Source organism: Euprymna scolopes, chromosome 5 (genome assembly GCF_053919585.1).
Source record: "Euprymna scolopes isolate OS-2025 chromosome 5, ASM5391958v1, whole genome shotgun sequence".
Taxonomy (NCBI): Eukaryota; Metazoa; Mollusca; class Cephalopoda; order Sepiida; family Sepiolidae; genus Euprymna; species Euprymna scolopes.
The window spans coordinates 127,316,787-127,344,360 of NC_136486.1; the positions used below are offsets into that span (position 1 = coordinate 127,316,787).

The following is a 27,574-nucleotide window of genomic DNA, read 5'->3' on the forward strand; positions in this document are numbered from 1 at the left end:
GGCCTTGATAAGTGGTGAGTCCTAAGTATAATAAAAAAAAGTGTTGTTTTTATTTTTTTAAGTTAAATGTGATTATTTATTCAAATTAAAGGTATAATTAATAACTGAACTTCTAATTTTTTTAAATCTTTGTTAATGTAATTAACAAAAAAATATTGAAGACGCAAGAAACAGACATTTTTTTGAACTTTCATTTTAGATTCATCTCACCCTGAAGCTTACCTTTAGTAATTTGGAATGTAACTGAGCTTAGTTTATATGCCATAAAACAGATATGGTATATAAACTATTTATCCTTTATTTAATGCCGAAACACAATCTCAGGCGTATAAAATTCATTTAGCAAAAGTTCTCATGATATGCGTCATTGATGCAAAATTATGGATTCATACTAATGGTATTATACATAGTTTAGTTTTGGGATCTGGAAACAAATATCTGAATTTGTTATTGATATACGGCTGAATCGCTTTGACACACGGGTTTGAATGGATTATACCTCTTGATGTTTCACAATATGTGGACTTAGTATTGCAAAAACACTTTTTACCTCTTGTTCAAGAATATTTCTTATTTAACCCTTTTTTCTTCATTTTCAATTATAAAGGAATTCCTACATGATTGATAAATATTTTTCAAATTAATAAGCAAATCCAAAGATTTTGTTGTTTTTCCTTTTTGATGAAAGGTTTTGTTTATGTGAAAAAGCTAGGCTTAAAAGACTTTTCTATATTGTTATACTATCTGAAATGATATGTTTTAAAACTCTATTTTGCATAAGGCAATACTTTTCTGGTTACTGATAGGTAGTAAAGTGCATTTAAGTGAAGAAAGTAAATATATAGTGCCATAATTTCTTGTACGGTTAGCGGCAGTTTCATGCAATAGGTACAATGTTTAGCTGCTGATTGCACATGGATGTTACTGTCCGTTCATGTTTCAAATCTCAGCATAGCTAAACTTGCTATGTCTAGTCACAAAACAGCTCTCTGCGGATGAATATATATATATATATATATATATATATATAATGATGAAGAAATTTATGACATATTCATTTATAATCGTGTTCCAAGAATTCAATATCAACAGTTATGTGCATGATTGTTTTGGAGATAAAATGGACATAACTGTTGATATTAAATTCATTGATGACAAGTCTCTCTTCATCTGCACATGGTATATATACCAAAAGTTTGAAGTCAAACAAAGCAGCAAAAAATTACAGCATTGATTACCCTCAATTACACAGTAATTTGAGGATGGGGATATCACAATTTCATACACACACACACTATATATATATAGTCTTGGAAGTTTTTAACCTTTAAAACTATACAAAAAAAAAAAAAAATTTTATCATTCATTAGAAAACTATTTAGTCAGTAACTTATTCAATCACCTGCAATCACTGCATCAACTTGCTCTCTCGAATTTACTATAGAACCAGTAATAATTTATTTTTTAATGGATCATCAGTTGTTTACCATGAACCACTGTTTCGGGGATATATATATATATATATATATATATATATATAAAAATTGACTTTAAAATAGAATTTTATGTAGAGTCTAGTTTCACGGTTACCTACTGTAATCGAGGAAACAAAGGCTGAAAAATGTGGATGATAACAACTAAGATGAGCACACTAGTTAAATTAGTAATATTTGTTTCTGACATTTCATTTTAAAGTTAAAATTTGAGCAATTCTTTTATAAATTAATTTTACAGATTTTAATGACATAATTAAAAATGAATGTTTTCAAAGACGTGATCATTTTTTTTAAAAAGCTTGAACATGTAATGATTTATAAGAAACATAAAAGGTTTTAATTATTCCTGACAATTTTTAAGCACTTAATAGACAAGTAATAGTTGTTTGAACATGCATCCATTAAATAAGGGAGACAATTGTTATATTAAAAGAAAGTAAAGGTTTTTGCTTCTCTCATCAAAATATGTCATTTCTGTTTGTTCAAAAACTCCACCAAGTGTTTTTTTTTTTTTGTTTTTTTAAAACATTTAAAAAATTACATTTATCCAGATTATTTGGTTAAGTACGTTTCATTTCGATCCGGGGTGGGTGGTACAAAACATTATCGTGGGTGTCTGCGTTCGCGCCTTTATATCCATAAAAAGGAAATAGAACATTTTACTTTATTTGAGGTTATTTATAACTTAAAAATGATATAAATTTAAAAAATAACAGAAATGTTAATATAGGGGACTTGGAGTCCTTATTGGTTCTTCGTAATCAGTTTAAAGACTTTCAATTTACCGAAATTTATTTCAATTCATGTCATTTTACTTACATTCTCCCCCACTAAATCAAAGCTGAGTATATCTTTTGGTTCTACTTCCGAAAATTTTCTATTATAAAATGTTAAAAAGTGAATTTAATAACGGTAATGATGCTAAGGACTAGACACTAAAGGAAATAGGGCTTCTCATTTAATAATTGGAAATGCTGGATGTAGTTACTAGTATTAAATGGATAATTATGATATAAAAACAAGATTAAAATTTATTTACTACAACATAACTGATGTTTCAGTCAATATAAAATGGAGCAGTTAAAAAAAGAAGAGCATTGGCTGTTGCAAATAAGACGGATTTGTAATTATTTTAATTTATTACACCTTCCTTTATTGGAGATTAATCCAAGAACTCCAACTACAATCTTGTCCAGAGTTCGATAAATTCTATTCTGTGTTCAGAATAATTGTCAGTTCGTTATCCCTTGTATTGTTACTGTGTTATGTCATTTCCATGGTCAGAATCTGTTTGGGATAAATGACAACAGCAATAATTCATTGGCCAGATGTTGCATCATAAATTCTGGAGATATTCTATTATAATATATTTGATCATTAACTAGCTGGATGCCCAGCACTGCCCGGTTCTACAGTATGCACACACATATTTTAATTTATGCAGATTGCATATGTATTATAGAATCATGCTCGTCTGAACTCCAATCTCTGGTCCCCCTCGCCAATCTTTCACGAAAAACACCCGTCTAGCTGAATCCACTGTGAAAAATTTCCCCCACTCTATATCTGTGCCTAAATCAAAACGCGGATTCCATGAACAAAGCTTCTTTCTTAGAACTGCACGCCTGTGGAACTCTGTTCCGTCTGCCTGCTTCCCTCCGGACTACAACTTGAATGTCTTCAAGTCCAATGTTAACAAATTCCTAATGAACCGCCCCCCTTAAGTAAACACTTCAGCAAATCTCCTCACTAACTTAATGTACTTGCAATAACCCTTATCCCTGAGTGGCTTCCAGGCCTTGATAAGTGGTGATCACTGTGTAAAAAAAACAAACAAAAAAACCCTCTATTGATTATTATATATTATGAGGACTAATTTGTCTTGTGGATTAATTTACCAAAAAAATAATGATGATAGTGTTCATCAAATTCCATGTGTTTGACCTGGAAAAGTCACTTCTGATTAATGTTAAGTTTTAAAATATGCAAATGAAGAAATGATTTGCAGCGATTTTAAAGGTACCTCTTCTTTTATCATAAATTGAATTATTTAATAGTAAAAAAAATAAGATAAAATGGTGAGGTACAGCCGGGCTTGAACAGGGGATCATTCGATCTGTAGTTGAATGCTCTACCACTGAGCTATATCTCCAGATGACAATAAATCTATTTTTTTTTAAAGAAGAAATAATTTGCTGAGATTTTATTTTCCTTGTCCAGTATAAAGTAAAATATTCCCTTGTAAAAATTTTTTTTTTAAATCTATAGGAGAGAAAAGACTATTTTTAAGATTAGATTTTTTTCAATTTTCAATACTTATCAGATAAATTTCTGTACAAAACGTATCTAAGAATACTGTCAGACATAAATTACTTCCGTATGAAATTTGCAAAAGATAGGCTCAGCTGTTTCAGAACCTATGAGAAAGGAACTCTCACACACAAATAAAGTTACTTTTATATAAGAGTGTAGATTTAGTCATTAATACATATGAATAACAACGGTCTATTCATTAAATGAAATCGACTATTTCAGAAGTTGTTATCCTATATCAAAGTTCAGTATCTCTCTACCAACTTGACCCTGAGAAATTTTCCCAAATTCCTTGAAATGATGATCACCAATAATAATTTTGATGAGAGAAGACAAGAAAAAATTTAATCTTAAATATTTTTTGAGACAAAAGACTGAAAATTTAGTTGTTGATAATTGAATTGAGGAGGAAAAAATAATCTCAAATTTTTATTTTATATCTTAATTTAGTTACGTAAAATTTGTAAATATAAATTTTATTTCATTCTTGTTTGTAAATTTGAAGTTTTAAAGTAAGCTGAAATGAAAGCATTCATTAAACAAATACATATACTCTTAATTGAAAAAAAAATTATAGAGATTGAGGTTTTTTTATAATCTGAAAATATAAATAAATGAACAGAAGACAATTACCCTCCCCTACAAATAAAAAAATATTACAAATAAAGCAAATACAACATAAAATACAATTTCTATCCTAAAATTACAATTTTTACAAGATATTTTCACATTTTTAATTTCTCATTTTCAATTTTTCAGTTACCATAGAGACAAGATATATCTTAACATTTTCTTCATCTTTTCCTGATTTTATTTATCATTTAAGTGTTAGAAATTACCTAAATTGTGCAAAATATCAGAGTATACTACAACTTAAAAAGCTAAATTCGTTTTCATTGTTTAATATATATAATGTGAAAAATAATTACTTTAAACTACAGGAAATTACCATTTAGTTTAAAAGAATAACAAAAGACAGTTAAAGTTAATGTATTCAGAAATATATATATATATATATATATATATATATTGGAATATGCTATTTAATAAAAGAACACAATTCATTCTGGAATATACCAGTATTCATTGTATTCTACAACTGTTTCTGTATATTCATTATTTTAACTTTGAGTATCCTTTTTATACCATCACTTTAATTTTCAACATGCGCTAATAAACAAAATTTATAATTACCTACATCTATTTTGCTAATATTTCCTCTGATGAGATGAGCCATTTATTGAAAATTCATGGGTTAAGAAAAAAAACTTTAATTATTTGTACTCCTTTGTCAAACAATAAATTTTGTTGTAATTCTACATAATTTAACTCAGAATTCCCGTATATAATATATATATATATAGCCGCACTGATGAGCTGCGAAACAGTACTGTATGTGGATGACTATATATATATATATAATACGAGTAAACAGTTAATAAAACATATTAAAAAAAAACACTTTAAAAAAGAGTTACAAACATTCAATCTGAAAAGGAAACACTTGATAAGTTATATTTTTGGATTTTACCGTCATTGGATTATTTATATTTCACCAGACTATCCATTCACGTGTAATCACATTTTTCTTCACCATATTCCCTCTGCTTCACTTTTTTATTATCAAGTAAGATCTTTGACTTACTTGTTGTTTCATCAAATACTTTTGTATGCAAAATCCGATCCCGCATTTTGCTAATTCCTACCCTCTGATGAGAAGGACAGTATTTCTTAGAAACTCCGCGGATTAAGGACTATCCACTTATCAAGTGTTTCCTTTTCAGATTGAAAAAGAGTTAAAAACATATTTAAAGTGTTTTTTTAACATGTTTTATTAACTGTTTGCTCGTATTATAAGCTCTATCTCCTATTTGGTTTTATCGAGCTTTTACCTGGCTGAGATAATTTTATAAATGTTAATTCTTTAATATTTACAATATACTTTAGTTTTACCATCTTGGATCATTTTGGTAAATTTAATTGTAATTTTTATTTCATATATGATGCTTTTCAGAATATGTAAACAATTACTTGATATGTTAAGAGCAGCTCATAATATTCTGGTGTACATGGCATCAATTTTCTTCTCTAATCTTTTGGTGAAAGTAAGAATTTATGCAACAATGGTTCCAAAGACGTGTAGTTTCATTTTGGTAGGAAGATTTGACTTCCAGATCGTATTTTGTCCAGTCCAGGCCTTGTTGAATCACACCCTTTTTTTTTTTTTTTTTTCACACTCTCAAATTTTACTATGCTATTTTACTACCAAGATAGGTTAAATCGACTAAATCTTTTTAAACACATCCCATTTAGGGAATAGCTATTTCCATACTGATTTAGTAGAATGTGTTCTATTTTGTTTGTTAACAAAAATGCCCAATGCAATTTGATATTCCTTCGAGGCAGTGTAGTAAGGATTGTGTTTGTTTAGTTGTGTTAGCAAAGACTGCAAAAACATCAGTATAGCCTGTGTCTGTTATTTTCTTTGCATGATACCTTTTGCTTCTTGCAAGTACCAATGTTAAGCCATTTTCTTTCAGTTGTCGATTGACATACTCACAATGAAGTTGATTATAAACGGACTGGAACCATAGTATCACTCTGACGAACACTATCAGTCACCTTAAAAGATTTTGGTGTCTGTTACATGATCGCACTATAGACTGCATTCTGCTATACAAGACCATAATTATATCAAATCTCCTCTAGAATTTCATATGATAGAAATCTTTTCTTCATCTTTTCTCTGTGTATTGAATTGAAAGCCTTAAAGAAATTAATGAACAACAAGCGGATTTTATATTTCTTTCTTTCTTTCATAATTATCTGAGCCATTAAGATTTGCACAAAAATTGATCTATTTTTGTGGAGATCATTTTGATTTTGTTTAAGGACTTTCTCGACTTCAGGTCAGATTGGCTTCAACAACATTGCATTGCATATTTTGTCAGTTTAAGGCAACACCCAAGTCTCCTTTCTTTGGGATTACAAGTATGCAATCACCATACAATAGACAATAATAAGTATGGAAGGTTAGTTGGGATATAATAGTCATTGAACTTGGACATTTATTTCCACAAACCTCTTGGTGTAAGTGTGAATGGTATGAATAAAAGATGAAACAAGAATGAAATGAATATAAAATTTTAATAAACGTTTATTTGCTTCATGAAATTAGGTGTGCAATTCAGAAAAGTATGTGGAGCAAACTTTTTATATCCTATTAATTTATCCAAAACTTTGAATTAGTTTTGAATTGTTTAAAATTACATGCTTAACATGTATTTATATTTTCAAAATCAGACTCAGTTTTACATATTTTATGTATTTAGTCTAGACTAGGATAATTTCAATAATGCTCTTCCTATTTCCGTTACAACTTCAAGAGTTGTCTGCAAAATGCTTGGGTTTTTAGTAATTTTTATTTAGTTTTAATGTCGTTATTGGTTTGAATATATTTTATCTTACTTGAGTTCTCTTCTGAAAATACTTCTTCTGGTTAAGAAAACTTTGAGTTCAAATAAAGTTTAAATAATTGAAAAAAATATATAGTTATCTATACAAATATTTATTTAAAACAGAAAGGAAACAAAATCACTGCAAAAATTACCCCCAAAAATGAATGAAATAATAAAAATTAAAAAAAAAAAAAAATCAAACATTTTTTTAAAGTAATAATCGATATTACTTGTGTTAATATTATTTTCCACGTATAACAATTTGAGGGAAGAAATTTACTTTTAAAATATTGTTTACTCATTTATTTAATCATATTTCAAAATAATATTTGAGACAGCATATTAACATGTTCTAAACTGGTGATATTAAATTCAACTTTGTTTTTTTAATTTTATTATCACAAAATTCATGATATTCCTTATAATCTTATGTTTTGAGGTCTAGGATCAAAATGTATCATCTGTTCTGGATGCTTGCACAGTTAACGAGGATGGTGCTGAAATTAATGTTATTACTTAGAACATAAAAGGTGGACTTTGTTAATCATTCTGTACTTTCAACAAACAATTTAATAAGCAAAAGAATTTAATTTAACTAAAAAAATACTATCTAAAAAATAGCACGGTCTGTAAGCTGCAAAAGTACTGTGTTCTGATACTAAACTTCATTTTTTTTTGTTCTCAGTCAGTGGAAAAGAAATCTTTTTTGATAATTTTTATTTTGTCTCAATTCAGTGCACATTTTTAGGGCTAAATAATTAAGGATTTGTTAAAATAAATTTGATAATTTCATTGTTGCTAAAATCTGATTTAAAATAATTATTTTCATCTTGAATGATTTTAGCACAAAGAGTAAATAATTTATTAATAAAGATGGTCAATGATGCATATTTACTTTACTCAAACCCCTTTTAGTCTTGAACGTTGTAAGAAATAAATAGTTCATTTGAAGATCCTGTGCAATTACATTCAATACATTTTTCTTTAACGCAAACATCTTGTTGTTTTTAATTTTATTACACACAAAAATTATTTCTTTCGATAAAAAATTTTCAGAAAAAGTTTAATTAAAAATTTCATTTCACTTCATGTTTTTGCACAAATCTATATAATTAGAAAACTCAAATGACCTTGTAACGGGTGTTGTAGCCCAACATCTAGTTTACAACTTCCAGCTGCGCATGCGTACATAAACAAATAATCAATGCGACAATAAAACGTATTGTTTTTCTGTGTACGTTTTCAGCGTCCCAATTGTTTTTTTGTTTTTTTTCTTTTTGCATTTAAATTAAGATATATCAAAATTTGAATTTAACTTTAAGTATTATGGTATCTGTTCAGTCCATATTTACCTATAAGTATGGCAAACCACATATAATTCAATGGCTGTAAGTTTTTTTTTTTCAAAAATAAACAATTATAAACAGAACGACTCATAGATATCTATCTATATTGTTTTTTCATTTTAATATACTTTCATAGAAATGTTTCTGTTATGTCACAAAAAACTATTTTCTTTATGTCAAGTGTCACACTCATACATTAATTCCATAGCTAATATAACATACTGACCCAACGGGTCACGGGTAGTCTAGTGTTTTATAAAATCGTCTTAATTTGGAAATAAAAATGCTTTAAAGTCACAAACTTTAATTCAATGCTGTAATCGATGACGTCTATTCTTTTCTTGTTTTTTTTTGCACTAGAATTCTTTTTATTGTTTCGATTTTTATTGCACACAAAATCATTTCTTTTAATTTTAATAAAAAGGTTAATCTTAACCTTTTCTTCTTTCACAATTCTGAAAATGTAGGGCAAAAGCAAATTGTTTTAAATATAATAAATAAGAATATCCGTAAACTGATTATTTTTAAATAAATGTTTATTTACATATTTTTTTAAATGTTTATTTATAGAATAATGAATGTAACATGTTAACTTTTTATATGTAATAAATTAAATAAAATATGGTAAAGAAAAATGAATCAATGTTAACTTAGCATAGTTCCAAAACTATGATTTTTATTTATTATATATGAAAAATGCGGATTGAATAAGACACATAATATTAGCATAGTTTTCACATTGAGCCAAGAAAACTAATTCGACAGTATCTTTAAAGTAACTAACACCATTTACTTATAACTTTCAAAATAGGAATTGGTTTGCTTAAGTAAATATGCCTCATCGCCTAACTATATATTTGAAAACTAGTCTAATTTTTCTCATATCCAAAGGATTTTTAAAATCTTAGCATTAAAAATGTCCAAGTATCTACAAACGTTCTGCCCTCTACTGGGGGAAACGGAAGCTAACTGCCGTGTACGATTATTAGTGAGGACCTTTCATGATGAATAAGAACCTGATGAACAATTTGGTAATGTGTTATCGAAGAATACGCACCATACTCATCATCATCATCACTGATGTATTCCAAATTGTCATAAGAAGAATGGCAACTGCCGTCTTGGAGATTGCTGCCTTCTCCGTCTTTTGGACACAATTTGGTGCCTCTGTAATAAAAAAAAAAGAAGAATAAAAGGAATTTTTTTTTTAATTTAACAAAGAATGAAAAGTTACAATCAAAGTTAAAAAAAAAAAAAAAAAAAAATTGTGAGATGCTATGAATTTCAGGAATGTAATGTAGTTAAGTGCTTCTCCTAAAATATCAATCTTGCTGGAATTCTTCTAAAAATGGGAATTTGTTGGGGTTTTTTTTCTTTTTCCCTGTTTTCTTCCGATGAGAAATGTGAACAAGAAATGTTTTAAAATTGAACACAAATTTGAGTCGACTGTGAAGCAGATTTATAAGCGACATTTGTTAAATGATAAACTAATAAGACAAAGATAAAATGCTACGTTCCTGAATATTTCAGATGAGAATTGATTATTGGGATTATCTATATTACTGGCAGGAAAACCCAATTTTGTCCGGGATTGAATAGTTATCAACAAATATTTCAAACTCCCATATTTTTATGGTCATTAAAATCAGTGAAATCGCCCATTTTTAATCAAATCAATTGATTGCCTGCTCTAGTTGAGGACCCATCACGATGCACTTGGGGGGGGGGGTTGACATGCCTCCCCACAGTAACTTAGTTCATAATACATTGTAGTTTACATTGCACTGCAGAGAACTTACTGTTTATTTTATAAAATTATTTTTATATATAATAGCTTGAATTAAAGTTGAAAATGCCAAGTCAAGTATCATGGTTCAATTGTGCCTTAAACAGAAACATTCATATCAATTAATCTGCTGTTGATCTTATATGTCGGACCTTTCAGCTTGTGTGGTAATAAAACTTGTGATGTTAGCTTATGTCAGGTATTAACTTTGGTCAAAACTGCCTGTTCCTTTCATCAGATTATTTCAATTATCGATACTCATCAAAAACATTCTGATACAAAACCTATCTAAGCACACTACCAGATACATAAAGTACATTTGTGTGAAATTTCATAAAAACCGCCCTTTCACTGTAGAGATACTCAAATGCCAAAGGGCATTTTACTCGAATAGCTTATTTCCTCGAACTGATAGCATTTGGGATCCTCTCCCTGTTTTGTTTCCATGACTACCAACATGCTGAAATCTAAATGTAATGTGAACAAATATGTTGCCGCACAACTCGTTACTTAGGTTACTTATATAAATTCGGCCTCTAATTCACAGTAGTCCTTACGTCTCAGTGGCAATTGCCTTATTCAGGGTGAATAAAAGTTTTTACAAAGAAGAAAATGTCCTCTGAATTTCTGAAACAAGATATGATCCTTGAAGACAAATGATGCTTGCAAGAATTTGGAAATCATAAGTAGTAAAGAGCTAGGATATAACTGATGAAATTGCAAATGAAGAAACCAAACAAACAAAAAAAATTTTTTAATAAAATCTACAAAAAGAAAACGGTGAAAACTAATCTTTTTTTTTCCTTTTTAATAATCATGTTTTCACTGTCATTATCCTGGTGCTACCAAATCAAACCATCTGAAGATACCGATTTTCTGACCTAAAATGCACCAAACATTGATGTCATTGTTTTTGTCTTTTTTTTTTCCTTTCCCTTTGCAGAACTCAATCATACTTCCCCTACAAAACAACCAAACACCATGGATAAATATTTGAAGATATAAAGATCTTGAAGCATAAAAACTTTGAATAAAATGACTGACCTCAAAAAAGGGTTAACACGCCATAAAACAAAACAACCCAAGGGTTGATATGCTGTAAAACAAAATAAAACAATCAAACCAAATAACATAAATAGTTTGAACATATAAAGATGTGAAGCACAAAAACCTTTTTCTAAAATTACTAGATTCTGCATAAAATAACCTAAAAAGGGTTGATATGCCATAAAAAAAACAACAAAAAAAAAAAACAATCAAACTACTGTCATTTTATTTTATTCATTCTATTATCACATTTTCTTAATATTCATTTCCACAGGATATTTAATCATGATTTTTTTTTGTTTTTACTTACAAAATATTTCACTGAATCTAATTGTCACTACTAATTTTCTCATTTTATTTTTCTATGACTTTTTTTTTTCTTTAGCATAATTTTTTTTTTTTTTTTTTTTTTTAATTACATTTTCACCCCAAACAAGGCAAATTGCCACTTTGGTGTAGGGGGCTACTATCAGGGGCAACAACTACTGGGGTACTATGTAGGGATTTGGGCAGCAAGGGGTCGGTTCACGTTACACTTGAACTTCTGCACGTCAGTACTGTTGGGGAAGCAGGGACCTGGAATGGAATTCCAGAGTCTTGCGGTTCTGGGGAAGAAACTATTGGAGTAAAAAGATCTTTTACATCTAGGGACCTCTACAGTGTGGGGGTGGGATCTAGTAGCCTGTCGGGTTTGTCGAGGGTGCTCGCGTCGTGGGGGCACAAGTGATTGCAGTTCGTCAGAGCATTCACCACTAAAATACTTGTAGAAAAGGCAGAGGGATGCAACATTTCGTCGATGGGACAGAGGCTGAAGTTTAGATGCCAGTTCAGGGCCTATCAGGTTTGCGACTCTCTTTTGAACCTTGTCAAGGAGCGAGAGACTAGTAGCAGATGCACCAGCCCAGATGTGGCAGCAATACTCCATACATGGGCGAATGGTGGCCTTATAGAGGTACAGGATACTTTCGGGTGTTAGTAGTTTTCTAGCACGGTAGAGAGAGCCTACCTTTCTTGCAGCGGCCATTGTAATACTTGCATTTCTTTACTTTTCCATCAAACAGTAGCCAACCGCTAAAAAAAATCTGTAAGTGAAATGAATTCTTCGACCTGGTTTTGGTGAGATGGCAAGACAAAACAACAATAAATAGACAAAGCTAAAATTCAGTTATAAGTCATACTATTTTGGTAGAAAAAGATTCAATTCTCAATGAAGGCAACCCTGAAAATAAAATGATAAATTACTTAAAAACTCTATCCAATTATAACTGACAGAACGATTGCATGCTACCCTAATTAAATAAAAAAAATGGCGTTTGAAATTCAATACAGATTCCTAACTTTGACAAGATACACTTGAAGAAAGTCGGAGGTTACATCGGCCGAAACATTGTAAGAATTGCATTCGATGAAAACAGTAGTTTGAATAATCCAAATAATTCAGTTTTTTAACATTTTAGAATTCGACTAGATTATGGTGAAACAGGAAAGGAGGAGGTTTTTCCTAAATAACTAAAAAAAAAAAAAAAACATGGGCAGAAGCTATAAGAATGTTCTTGAAAGATTGAGGGATAAAAACCTGGCCAGAAATAAGTTAGTTTAGAAGTCAATTTCTAAAATCGATTTAACACATGCTAGTACATAAAACTGATATTATACCTGATGCGATGATGTATGAAAGTGAAACCTGGACAGTGAGGATTGAGGACATGAGTTGCATGGAGAGAAATGATATGAGAATGATACGATGGATGTGTGATACGAGTCTTAAAGACAAGCTTAGATCTGATGACCTCAGAGGAAAACTAAATATAGAGAAAGTATAAGATGTGTGCAGAAGAGTAGACTTTTTATGGTCACGTTGAAAGATTGGATGAGTTCTTGGGTTTGATGTGGAACAGTTGAGGTAGCAGTGTGAATTGACGGGAGAAGGCCAAGGAAAGCAAGAGAGGAGTGATAAGAATGTCCATAAAAGGAAGAAATAAAGAGTTGACCAAAGATTGGATGGTTTGGAAGTAAATTTTGAAAAACCACCCAATACATGCCAGTATGTAAAACTGACGTTAAACCAAATATGTTATGATGGTGATTATTCTTATGTTAGTACTAGCAGGCCGTCTGGCATTGTCCGGTCGTAAAATCTGCAGAAATATGATAGTTTAATTAATGCAGCATTCTTTTTTATTATCAACAGAAGTACTGTAGGTATGAAACATAATGTTATATCCCTTTAAAAAAATCTGAAGTAAAAAAAAAGGGAAAAAATTGAGATACGTAGATGTGAGTATTGTTTTTTTTTTCTAAACAGTTCAATTCTTGTAAGTAAAAAAAAAAATACTCTGAGATCAAAACCTAAAGACAATGAGTCAAGTATGATAACCATTAAACCAGCATAACACGATCTTAAAAAGTGTTTTCAAAGCTACTTATTCGTAACATAAGTAATCTGTCATGTGAAATAGTTAGCAAGCAGATAAAAATCTGATGACTCTCACGTACCAATTTTTCAGTTTTGATTACGTAGCAATCCTTTTTTTCTGGATGAAAACAGATTAAACTTTTCCATAGGTTGAGAAGTTTTCTCGCATACACATTTTCACTTTTATAGATATACAAGTTTGATTAAATCAAAAAATATTGATTCAATATGTCAAAATCAAAGTTACATAGATATGAGAAACACCGACACACAAGTGAATTTGTCTAATGATTTTATTAATATAGTGATGAACACATTTAGTATTTGGCGTGTGTGAAGTCTATTGAAATATTGCGATCGCAAAAAAATATATTCAGCATTAGAAATGAAGGTCTCTTGACTCGGCGCTACTTAATTATATTTAACGAAGAAGGAATTGACCAAAGTAGGAGAAACACAATAAGCAATTATATTAGTTTACTTTTTTTCAAAGCCATTTCCTGTGTGAATCAAAAGGAAATTATTCTTCCTTCATTGGATGTTTTCAGGAAATTTGAATCCAGATCATTGGATGCCACTACAACAAGAATTGGGTGGCACAAATTAAAGAAAGGAAAAGGAAAGATCAAAAGTATTTAGTGAGATTGAGAAAGAGAAAGAGACATAGAATGTTGGTTGTGTGTGTGTGTGTGTGTGTGTGTGTGAGAGAGAGAGAGGCGGAAGGGAGGGAGATAACATAAATTGAAAGATGGAGTGTCTAAAAAATATAGGGAATATAAAAACCAAAATGGCGATTGTGTGAAGAAATGATAAAAGATTTTTTTTTTTTTTTTAAAAAGGCAAAAATATTGAAATAGATTTTTTTTTTTAACCATGAGACAGAGACAGGGAGAAATTTGGTATGTGTGAAGATCCAATAGAGGATGAGAAAGATGGAAAACTACAGGAATTAAAAAAAATCAAAATGCTGATTATACAACTTAAAGAATGGGAGATTAAGCTAGAAGACAGCTGTAATTAGAAAAATTAAGGAAAAAAAAATAAACAAAACTAAAACAAACAAGTAGAGAAAAGGTGGGGGGGGGGTCATTTTGATTTTGGATACATGATTAAGAGATAATAAAATAAAGATTCTAAAAAATTGCGTATATGATTGAAAATATCAGAAAAAGAAAAAGCTAAATCCACTTATTATATAAGGGTCATTTTCTGTGTATATTTCTGTCCGTTAGTCATAACTTTTGTAAATGAAAAAATGACATCGCAGAATTTCTCATTTTGATACCAAACTATTTTAACTTCTTTTAAAAATAAAAATATTGCATTCATGCTAAATAATAAATTCGCTACCGACAAACAGGGTGCCATGACGGAGTGTCAAAGCCTTAGGATCTTCAGAAATTCTACAAATTTAGCTATTTGGATTTTCTTATGAATAGATCTAAAACATTATCTTAAAATAGAGGTTGATAACCTATTGTCCGCAAGTTGGATTCGGCCCACAAGAGCAATTTGACCGGCCCACAAGCCTGATTATTAATGACTATTTTAACATGAGGGGCAAGGCTTTTGAATACAATAAAAGGCCTATTACATTCCTTTGATCCACCCAACCGAATTTGAATACTATGACTGCGAAAACAATGAAATCCCAAATTCCATGATTTACAAAAAAAAAAACATAAAACAAAAACTAACAGCTGATTTGACCGACTGATGATAGGCATAAGCAGACAGTTTTAAAGGAACAATGTTGTCTCAGTCGGTTTTCTATTTCATTCCTCCAACAGCGACCTCCTGATCACTTTCCCCTTCAACCTATTCTTTGTAAGATGCTGGAATTTTTCAATGGGCTATGTTTTTATCTTATATTCCTCCTCTTCTCAAACAAGAATTTTTTGCTGATTCTTTTTTGCATGCTTCATGGCCCGACACTAGCCATATATCATGCCTTTTAAAAGTTTAATTACTCTGTAAATAAATTGAATGAAATTGGAAATGCTTTAAATACCAAAATAAAATTCAAATGTATGCAATCAGTGCTCTTCCTATTTATTTATTCAAAAGAAATAAATTCACCGTAAGTGTTCAAGCTTCCCGCGAATGAACATTAACTCTCAATTATTTATTTACTAGCGGAGATACCCGGCGTTGCCCGGGTGTTTGGAGGTATGTGTGTAGGGGGGAGGGGTGAAAAAATAAGCGAAGTAATAACCCTGTTTAAACTTCTTGAAAAAATCGGGAAAACCAAAACAAAAGAAAAAAAAAACAGTACAAAGCGAAAAAAACGGCATAAATAACCCTGTTTCAATATTAAAAGTTGAAAAATCGAAAAAATAAAAATTATCTGATACGTCAGATCGAACCTGCAATTTAAAGATAACGACACTGTCACTTTAACCATTGTGCTATGAACGCATGGGCGACTGTAGGTCGGGTTTTATAATATTTAAACGAATGCAAGGAACAACATCATTTGCACTTGTTGACGCATGCGTAAAAGCTATCTTGTCATGAAGCAACGATTTTTTTCCACCCCTCCCTGTAAAAAATCAAGCCGTTGAGGATGAAGGAATGAATGGTTTTAGCCAATTTTTCAATATTTGTCATCGGAAGGTTTGTTTCTTTATAATTTTCAGAAAAAAAATAAAAGAATCGTTTTGGAATTGAAAATGAGGCTCAAATTTTCCTGATTCCAATGCTGCCAAAAGTTCCAATTTTTCTGATTCCGATTAATTGTCACAACACTATATATATATATATATATATATATAGTCTAAAGAAGCTTTGAATAAAACAAATGCAAAAATAAAAATAAAGAATGCAGTTTAAATTCCTGGAAGGGGGGGGAGTTAAATTTAACCTATCGCAGACTTAGCACCTACATAATCCGACTTCTAAAAAGTTTATAATGACAAAAGAATTCATTTATATAAGGATTAAAAAAAAAAGGGCGCATTAACTAAAATTGTTAAATAGAAATAGACCTAGCACTTGCATAAGCCGATTTTGCAAAAGTCTTCAATTTTAAAACAAAATTTTACTACATAAGGATGAAAATATATATGACAAAATAAAATGATGGAAATAATAATTTACATTATTCATTGAAAGTTCAAAAATAATAAATCAATAAAGTTCAAAAAAAGTCATGAAATAGTAAGTTGTTACATTTTGGAACACGTCAACAAGTTGCTTCAAGACACACATTTCTATTACTTAACAGTCAACAGGAGTTATTGTTGTATTATCAGGAATATTCAACATAATGGTAAGCAGACATACAAATGAGTAGAAATTAATGATTTCTTTTTTTTATTATTCTGTAAGTTACTTAATGAAGTCGAAAACATGCAATCTTTAATCGCAGCACTAATTCTAAGGTGGCTATCAAGAATTTTAGAATCGAGATAAAGATTATAAATTTGGTTTTGTTTAATTTTATTTGCATAATGGCTGAAACGATTTTGTTGTGTATTGGATAAATTTGGAGAATACAATAACATGAGATTCAGTGGTTGATGCAAAAGAGCACAGAGTTCTTCATTCATTCCCGGACAATATTGGGTCTTCTTGCTAGTCGAATATGTTCCCATCATTTTTTTTTTTTTTTTTTTTTTTTTTTTACCAATTTTTCCCTTCAATACGATCAAAGAAATCTAAACTCAATCAGTCTTCATCGGATATGTCTTCTCAGCATTGGCTTTGCTCAGCAGATTCCAGTGGAAAAAAAAAAAAAAAAAAAAAAAAAAAAAAAAAAAAATGAAGATATCTTCTCAAATCAGTTATGTTCAGGTAGACAGAATGGTATTTTGGGGATTTATCAGAATAGAACTGACCTTATAACCTGCAGAAAAGAAAAAGTGCGTTATGCATTATTTATAGTTCTATTTAAGTTTGTATTAAGATAATTCAACAGTCCTTAGCCATTCTCTGGTCTGAAAGTTCTAGAATGATAACTATTTAAAGATGTTTTACTAAAATATATATATATATATACATATATATATATTCTTTTATTCTTCACTTTTATTTTCATTTTATTTTATTTTTTATTTTAAACTAACAGGCCACCTGGTGTTGCCCAGTCAAAAAATATGAATAATATATTTTAATTCATACAGATTTTTTTTTTATTTAGAACCAATTCCCTATTAATTCTTATCCAATATATAGTAATGATTTCAAAAGTTATGAAAGATATGGTATGGGTGTAATCCGCTAGAATCGAAACAAGAATGTTTAGTGCTGCAGCATTAGTGATTAATTATCTCTCTTGCATTGTTACCATCTGAGCTACTGAAAGATGGATACGAAGGTTAAAAATTAAGTGACTTTGAGTTATGAATGTTTAATTTTTAGCATACACAAAAGTAACAGCAGGCGTAATGTTTTATTTGACTTACCCTGCCATGACCAGCTGTTTCGTTTGCAATTTTGACTCCTTAATAGCAATTTTTCCAGCTAAAAACCAAATGAAAGTGTGCTACAGGCCCAAATACTCTATATATAAAATTTCAGCTCTGTAGACCAAATATTTAGAGAGGAGTTTGGTAGAGACTTTTCGCACACACACCAACAAGGTTACTTATTTCTGTGTGTGAGAACGTTTTCATCTTAAGTTCTATGCATTTATGCAGAATGTAGAAACTATGCATAAACAGAATTCAGCGTAATAGTGAAATGAAACCAACCATCTATTAACAAACTAAATAAGTAATTAGCACTCATTTTTCAATAAGTAATTAGCACTCATTTTTCAAAGGAATATGCAAATTGATTAACCCTCATGTAGTCGCTTGCATATCCATGATTGATTAAGAAGTTCATTTTAATAATTTCTAAATAGAAAAAGTAGGTTTTAACATCAATGTTGGAATGAGAAAAACACTTAACTTCATAGGTATACAGATAAATAAATTAATTTGGAAAGTGGTTCTGTTGCTGTTGGGCCGAGGTATAGTTCTGTTCAGTTCTAGGAGGTCCACCCTCCCAGGTTTTACCTTCTTTCTGGGAAGAGGTTAGTCTATGTTTAATTGCCTGAGACGCTTCTACTGAGTAATTTCAACAGAGTTGCTCAGACATTTTTTTTGTAGGCCAGAATGCATTTATTTTAGTGTGTTCACTTCTATTATGTCGACAAGAAGGGTCTTGCAGAATCTTTAATTTTAATTTCAAATGATGCACTTGAGAGATTGGAAAGACAAAAAAAAACTTGATAAATGAGTGCCTCACAAATTCAGCGACAACTAAAACAGACGCTGTTATGAAGTGTCATCTTTCCTTTTACACAACAGGAACGACCCGTTTCTCAACCAGGTTGTGACTTGCAATAAAAAGTGGGTTCTTTATGACAACTGGTGATGCTCAGCTCAGTGGTTAGATGCCAATGAAGTTCTACAACACTTCCCGAAGCCAGACTTGCACCAAAAGATGGTCATGCTGACTGTTTGGTGGTTTGTGTGCTGACCGGTCTCCTCCATTAGCTTTTTGAATGCAGGCAAAACTATTACAACGAAGAAGTACTATCAACAAATGGATGAAATGCATCAGAAACTTCGACAACAATACACAGCAATAAAACAACAGAAAAGACCCAATTCTCCTACCGACAACCACTTTTTCAGGCATCTCAACTTTCTGCATGAGAAATTCTTCAAAAACCTAAGCGATATCAAAAACGCCAGCATTGACTTAATCGCCAGCATTACGCAAGATTTTTTACATTACTGACATAAATACGCTTGTTTTGCGTTGGCATAAGTGTGTTGCTTTTGGTGATGCTTATTTCGATCAATAAATTTTTGTTTGAGCTGATAGATGTTCATCTGAATTTAAAAGTTAAAAACAGCAAGAACTTTCTTGTCAACTTGATAAAAGCCATATCTAACCTCCTGGTAAGGAGGTAAATAATGTCATAGTGCCTTTACTTTTGGGAATTACATGCAAAAAAAAAAAAAAAAACAGCAACGTATGTCAAAGTGGCTATTTCCTCAAATATCTCTTGACTTTTCCAAGTCTTGCATAAGGCCTATGTAATATGTAAGAAAGCTATCCAAGGAAAACTATGATAATCGTTTGATTAAACTCATTGCTCCAAGTTCCCTAAAATGTACTTGCATGATCAGATATTAGCTTGGCTTTACAAAGGTTTAAATGTTGTAAGAAAATCATCCACTATCTAAACAAGATAGTTATGATCTATTTTGAAAATAAAAGCAATTCGTATTGCGAAATGATGTTTTTAAGACATTTCAATGGACGTTCTCATTCTCGTTTACAATAGAGTGTAAAAACAACACAATGTATATGAATCGGCAAGGTAAAGGTCGCTGACATTCTTACCGAAAGTTCAGATATAATGGCACAATGAATCATCAATTTACCACTCTGACCTAACCCTAACTCTGACCTCTCAGAATAGGGAGTTAAAAGCATTCATTTTAATATTTTTAATATCATGACGTTTTTATTTGGTTAATTCTTAGGATTTTCTCCTGGAACCCTGCCTACTTAAAATAGGCTGAGATATAGGTTTATTCAGTCCTAGGAGGTCAATCCTCTTAGTTTTTACATTCTCTCTGAGGAGGACTTTATCGCTAATCGCCTGAGGTGCCCTTGACAAAGAATATCAATGATACTGCTCAGGAAATTTTTTGTACACCAAAATACACTTCAATTAGTGTACTAGCTTTTCTAAACCTTTTCAGACTGCGAGTTTAACCTCCTGAAGGGAAGGTAAATTAAAATTCTTGGGATTTTTTAAAAATAATACTCAAAATATGGAGGACACTGTATACTAATAACTGATATGGAATTCAAATATTTTTTTTTTTTTTTTTGTTTCCCTCGTTTTTGTTTTAAGTCGGATGATTAGTAAAAAGGCAGTACTTACGGTCGTACAACTAGTTCAATTTCTCCGTTTGGTTGTGATATTATCTGTTGAACTTCTTCATAAGTCTTCCCAGTGAGCTCGATTCCATTCCATTCTAATATTTGATCACCTAAAAAATATAAATTATAAAAAACAAATAGTTTTACTTCTCTTAGCTTTTAAAACTATCTATTGTAAGGATCATTAATAGTAGATATATATCACTTTAATGTGATGTTTTGGAAAGTAGATACTTGATATTTAACAGGCAGTTTCATGAATGCATACACCCACACATATATATATATATATATATATATCACATTTATGATTATATGTAATATATGTAAGTATATATATATATATATATATATGTTGAGTATTTACTTCAACAATACTCAATATATGAGTAGTTTAGCAGTATGAAAATATATATAAATAAGTTATACAAAAATATTCTGCTTTCCTGCAAGATTGCACCTGAACGTATCTATAGCTTACTTGCCATAAACATATTTTCATACTACTATATAAATGTTGATTTATATATTATATATGGTCTGAGGTTCGATTCTTACAACAGTCAAGTTACACTGACTACTGGTAGAACTGTGAAATACGTGTTCATAGATTACTGTTTTATATATATATATAAATATATATATATATATATATATATAAAGACCAAAATTTAACACCTATAATAATAATTTTACTAACTGGTCTCTGTCAGATCTTGAATTAAGAGATACAATGTTCAGTTCTCCCTTTTACTACGAATTCATACCTCACACACACACTTGAAAAGAGGGAAAAGTACACAAAGAAAACAAAATATGCAAGAATTGTAATAAGAAAATATAGAAAAATGGAAAAAAATGGAAGTCAAAACAGAAAATAAACAAAAGGGGATGAAAAAATTTGGAAATGAAAAAGTGGGAAATCAAATGTGTCTACTTCTCAGAGTAATAAACTAGCATTCTTTCTGGCTGAAAACACCCTACCTGTTACAATCTTTACTGCTTTCTGACCTGCTCTCTTCTAGTATATACAGAATGGTTAATAAAAAAAAAATAAAAAAAAGGTTTGTTTTTCATCCCAAAGTTGTGTTTGATAATTTGTTTCATATTTTTCAGCAGAGAGATTCTTTTAACACTAATATGGATTTAAACTTAGCCACAACATCAGTTCTGATAGTGACAATGCAGGAAAGATTTTGGCAAAATCATGTACCTGATAGGACAATTCAATGTTTGGTGGATAAATTTTGTGAGACAGGAAGTGTGGTAGATGCCCACACAATAGGCAATATCGTTCAGCCATAATTTCTGACAATATTCAGATTTTATGGAAATGCTTCGAGGAATCCCCCCATAAATGGTATTTCGAGAACATTAGATTTTGTGGATCCTCCATGATGACCATCATTTGTTACCTTACAAAATTCAGATTTTACAGAAGCAAACTGATTGCAATAAAGCAGGACAAGAAACATTTTGTGAAGATGTCAGTCAAATAACCGAAAATGACCATAGCTTGTTGGATTTGATTTTCTTTCGTGATGAGGCTCACTGTCACTTGGAAGGGCACATGAACAAGCACAATATGTGCTTCTGAGCTCAGAACATGAACATACTCATCACCCTCTTAGTCAACAGAAAGTAACTGTATGGTGGATCACCATAATGGCATCATTGAATCATAATTCTTTTAGGGGGAGAATGAGAATTGAGTAAGGCTGGACAGAGGCTGTTACATTGCACTCACGTGAACAAAGTTCATTCCTGCCCTGCACTAATAAGGTCTTAATTTCAGGCAGATTTGAAAGATATAATTTCCCATCATTCAGTTACTATTTGATGAAAAAATTTTCCAAAATTCTGTGGGAAAAATTTGAGATCAGGAAGAAAATAAGGCACATTTTTTAGATGAGATTGTAGCTGTGATGTGAATTTTAGCTCACTTATTTTATCTGTTTGACTTCTGTTTGGACTTTCTCATTTTTCCTTTTTTTTCCTTATTTATAATTATTTTTCTTGTATACTTCTGTGCCAAACTCTGCTGGGGATGGGTGTAAGAAGATTGATGGGATTTAATCCCATATTTTTATTTGATAATTTATAATAAATGATAGAATTGAAAATTGTATCTTTTAATCCTAGATTTGAAAGAAATCAGTTTTGGTAGAAGTAAAATGTTAACACTATTCCAAGCCAGAAAAAAAAATAAATAAAAAAATAACCCCTTTTACAACTTTTTTTCAATTAATTTTTTTACAATAAATGCTGTGATTTAGCATTAAATAAGCAAGACCTGAATTGATATACCATAAAATAGATAAAATCAAGCGACGACAATAAATATCTTTCTTTTTTTTTCTTTTTCTTTTTTTTAAATACCGGAACAAGTTGATATCACCTTTCTTATATGGTAACATTGGTAGAGAAAATTTGATCCTGATACACTTACCTTCTTCCAGCTCACCATGTAACTGTTCAGCAATGCCTCCCGGGTATATAGCTGCAACATAGGCAACCATTTCTTCACCTGGACTTTGGTGCTTACCTCCAACAATCTTCATTCCTATCCCATTTCCTGGAACATAAAAATTGATTTCAGAAATCTTTGCTTAAAAAAAATAATAATTAGATAACTGAAGATGGAAATAGAGATTTCAGCCTTTTGACGCTTTTGTGGACATTCTTCCAACATTGCACCAAAATGGCACCACATGTTTGTTATTTTTATCACAAGTGAAAGGAAAACTGATTGTTCTCGTTTTCTTAGTAGATGAAGAGAAGATAACTGCGATTGTCTTCAACACAATGAATCTTTAAAAAAAAAAAACAAGTTAATTAGGAAATAGCATTTAGATTTAATAGGCAATGGTGCAAAGCTTAATTTTAAAATTATTTCAAATTTGTCAAAGAACTACAAACACAAGTTGACGATTATTTTTGTGTGAGATGCTCAGAGATTAATCCTGAAAGGAAGCTTCTCTTGTGCTGTACATCTCCCCTCAATTCTTCATGCTAGTTCCTACTTATAGACAAGACTTGAGCTCAATGCATGTTAAAAAGTGTGTGACCCAACTTTAGACGGGCTTTTGTAACCTCCCTAACATATTCTGTTTTTAATCCTCATACTTTACGAGCCATGTTTCTCTCAAAGGGGAGAGGATCACCGGTTTCTATTGATGTGCAGATTTTCAATTCTCTCATAGTATTATTATTCAGTTTCCAATCTATCCATCCCATTAACTTTTATCCTTGAGTGATTTCTATATTATATCCTTTTAATTTATCTTCTCTTTCATAGGAGTTGTCTTGTGCTTGTCTTGTGGTAGTTAATTAAACTGCCTTTTCGTTCTTTGTTCATTCAGCTTACGACACTTGCATCGACAAGCCCATCCTAGAAGCCTTTAAACTGACTGCTATATTTCCAATAAACTCGTACACAGAATGGAACTTTGAAATGAACATTCTGATGCTCTTGCCAACTTCTTATTCAAGAACTTTAAAACTTCAACAAACTTTAGTCTTTCAAAGTATATTTTACGTCCCTGTAAAATTGTTGAGATAAATACATTTGTTCATTAATTCATTTTTTCTCATTTCCTTACGAAATTTCTGTTGAGTTGGCAATTGTTAACTGATGATTCATTCATGTCTTTATCGATAGTTTTCATTCGCCAATTTAACTACATGTACATTGTTATTGGCACATTTATATAAACTATCCAAAGCACAACAGTCTGGTATATCAACCCTTTCCGGTTACTAAATACCAAAATAACTGTATAGAATTAATTGAACATTAGTTGCTTTATTTATCCATGATTGTAGGAAATTGCATGTTCATACCTTTCCCAACAACACTAATGTGTGAATGACTAGAATCGATCAGACATATAGCATTTGAACAAGGCATAGCTGATTCCATAGATAAAAACGGTATCCATTAGGCTAATAATGCACACGCTTTTTCATATTTGATAGACTTTATTGATTGCTAACTCCTACCACAGACATCAATTTCCATGCCAAACTTGCTAATGGAATTATTTGATATTTCTATATGTACCAACTCCTTCAGCTTTCATATTTCCAGTGGTATTCTTCACTAACAATAAAAACAACCAACTAAAAGAAAGAGAGGCAACAGGATGTAACCTAGAAGCACTACATCATTGCAAATATTAGCAGCACATGTTAAAGGATGTCAATGGATCAGACAAAAGACGACAATTTCTACCTGAAAATAAGTATGAAAATAAAAAGCAATAAAAACATTGCAGAAAAATAAATGAAGTTATTCCATAAAACTAATAGATCTCAGCCGAAGATCTCAGACACACAAGAAAACCTTTATGCTTTAAAATTCTGAGAGAATGGTCTCCTGCCAATCTACTGCTTTTTAATAGATGTATTTTGTAAATAATGATAAAGATTCACACATAAATCACATAAGATATTTTTCTTTATTGACCATTCTCATATATAATAATAAACCTAGAATTTTGAGTAAATGTACATGTGCAACTGTATTTCTATCAGTGATTTATTCAAATCACTGATTGGATTTTTCTGTTAATATTATTTGAAACATTTTTTTCTACAATCAGGGCTTAAATAAGAAAGCTGATATTTATTTATGGGTATACATTTTACAAGGCATTCTTTTTTTTTTTTTTTTCATTATTTAATTCTTTTTTTTTTTTTTTTTTTTTTTAGTTATTTATTTGATATCGATAACTAGGCATTATTTATACTCATAGAAAAATCCCACAAAGTGAGCAATGTGACAAATGAAAGAAAATAGTTTTTAATAAACTCAAAAACGCAAGGTATTCACTGGAAGTTTTTTTTATGTTTCAAAAGAAAAATGTTGGAAATAAATCTTTCAATCATTTTATTATAAAATTATCATTTTATGAAAGAATAATCAGTTTTCTTATAGTTTTCTGTGTTCAAGCAGTAAGGATAGTATTGATAGAAAGTGAAACATTTGTTTACATAAAATTCAATAATTCAACCATTTTAAAATATTGACAAAAAATGAATACAGCATGAAAAAAAAACAGTTTTAAAGCAAGTTAAAAAGCAAAAAGCATAATGAAAGCAAAGCAATTTATCAATTTTGTGATTTTATCTTTAAAAAATTTAGCTTTTTCTTGGTCAACATTAAAATGTAATATTAGAAATAATACTTATAAACAAAACTATTGTTATTTTTATACACAAAAAAAATACAGCCCATTTTTTTAAATATAAAATACTGTAATTATAAAACTTTATCAATTGTAAATATTTTTCTCACTTTTTACTGAAGATAAAAAAAAACAAGATAATTATTTAAGATAGAAAAAGAAAAGATAATTAAAAAAAATATTGTTTATCAAATCTATGATGTTTCTTTGGAGTAATTTTGGTATTTCAACAATGGACGTAAATAGAAAACTTAGCAGACATTTTTTATACTTGGTGATTAAATAATATATTTCCCATTCCCATTTTAGTGATCCTTTAAGTTATAATAATATGTATGGTGTATTTACAAAAAAGAAAGTGAGACAAATATAAGTGATCTAAACGAATTTTGGTGCTGATTTATCTATTTTCTGATGTATCTATTTTCACATATGTGCAGGCATAAATCCAAAAGATTTAATGCCCCCCCCCTACGTTGCCCCAAAATGAAAACATATTCGATTGCTATGCTACATCTATGTTGCCTTATAGAGATGATAGTAATTACTTTTGTTAGTGCTCTATTTCTATTTTTTTCTTCTGTCATATACATTTTTTTGGCAGCCTCTTAACTATTGCTTCCTTTATTTTACCCTTAAGTCCTTACATTCCATGAGTGATGTTTCTAGCAATGGGATCGGAGTTTATTCATATAACGCTTATTGTTGGCTAGTTTTTTTTTGTTTTTTTTTAAATATGTTTTCTTTCTTTTTTTTTCTAGCTCTTTACATCAAGTTAATTCATGCTTTGTCTGGTGCGATTTCTATTTAAAAAAAAATTCAAATTATACTTAATATTAATAGGTCTTATAGATCTATTAATTAAAATTGTGAATGTATTTTTAATCACATTTAAAGATTTATTGAAATTTCATATTTTAATAAAAGATTGAGAAAGACTAAGAAAGTCATATCTTAATTTTAAACAAATTTTCAAAAATGAAAAACATTTTAATGTATATCCTAATGAAGAAAATTCTTAGCATTTAAAATTATTGAAAGTCATAATTGGTTTATCTTTTCAAGCGGTTTAAAATATAAAAAGAAAGCAATAATAATAAAACACCTTTGGTAATGGTATTAATATTAATACAAGTTTTAACATAAATAGTGAGATTTTTCACAAATAAAGGATTGGAAAATATAAGATCTTCCAAGAAAATATATTGTGGAATCTTTTCATTTGAACATTGACATTATGTTTATTTTAGAATTGATTGGATGAATTTTGCAGCAAGTTGGCAGTGAGAGTAGAAAACTCATGTGAGAGAGTGGGATAGGTGGAGAAAGAAGCAAAATTGAAAGCAATAAAAAAAAACAATGGAATCACAAGCTCAAAGAATATTGGCCAAATTTGCACAATGTGAAGAACACAGAGTGGATGGATTGGCAAAACAATGAATGGATTATTGGATGGATGTGTCAGATAATAATGAAATACGTCAAAAAGAAATACACTCAATGAAAACTGAAAAAAAGTATGTATATATATATACAAAAACTATCTATTACAAAGATCGATACTTTGTTGCCAAAATGCTATATAAATATTTTATATTTCAGCAGCATTCGTTTTTTTTTTGTGTTTTT

The 27,574-nt window shown here is 30.2% G+C and overlaps 1 protein-coding gene across 1 annotated transcript in view; it reads right to left on the reverse strand.

Moving 5' to 3' along the window:
• LOC145276968 (uncharacterized) overlaps nt 1–27,574 on the reverse strand; it is a 925,232-nt gene that overhangs the window by 170,419 nt on the left and 727,239 nt on the right. The window contains exons 13-15 of the mRNA XM_080128511.1: nt 23,206–23,331; nt 20,758–20,866; nt 9,671–9,780 (exon numbers count right to left, since the gene is read on the reverse strand). Of these exons, the coding sequence (XP_079984637.1) occupies nt 9,671–9,780; nt 20,758–20,866; nt 23,206–23,331 (345 nt within the window). The remainder of the gene's footprint in view (nt 1–9,670; nt 9,781–20,757; nt 20,867–23,205; nt 23,332–27,574) is intronic.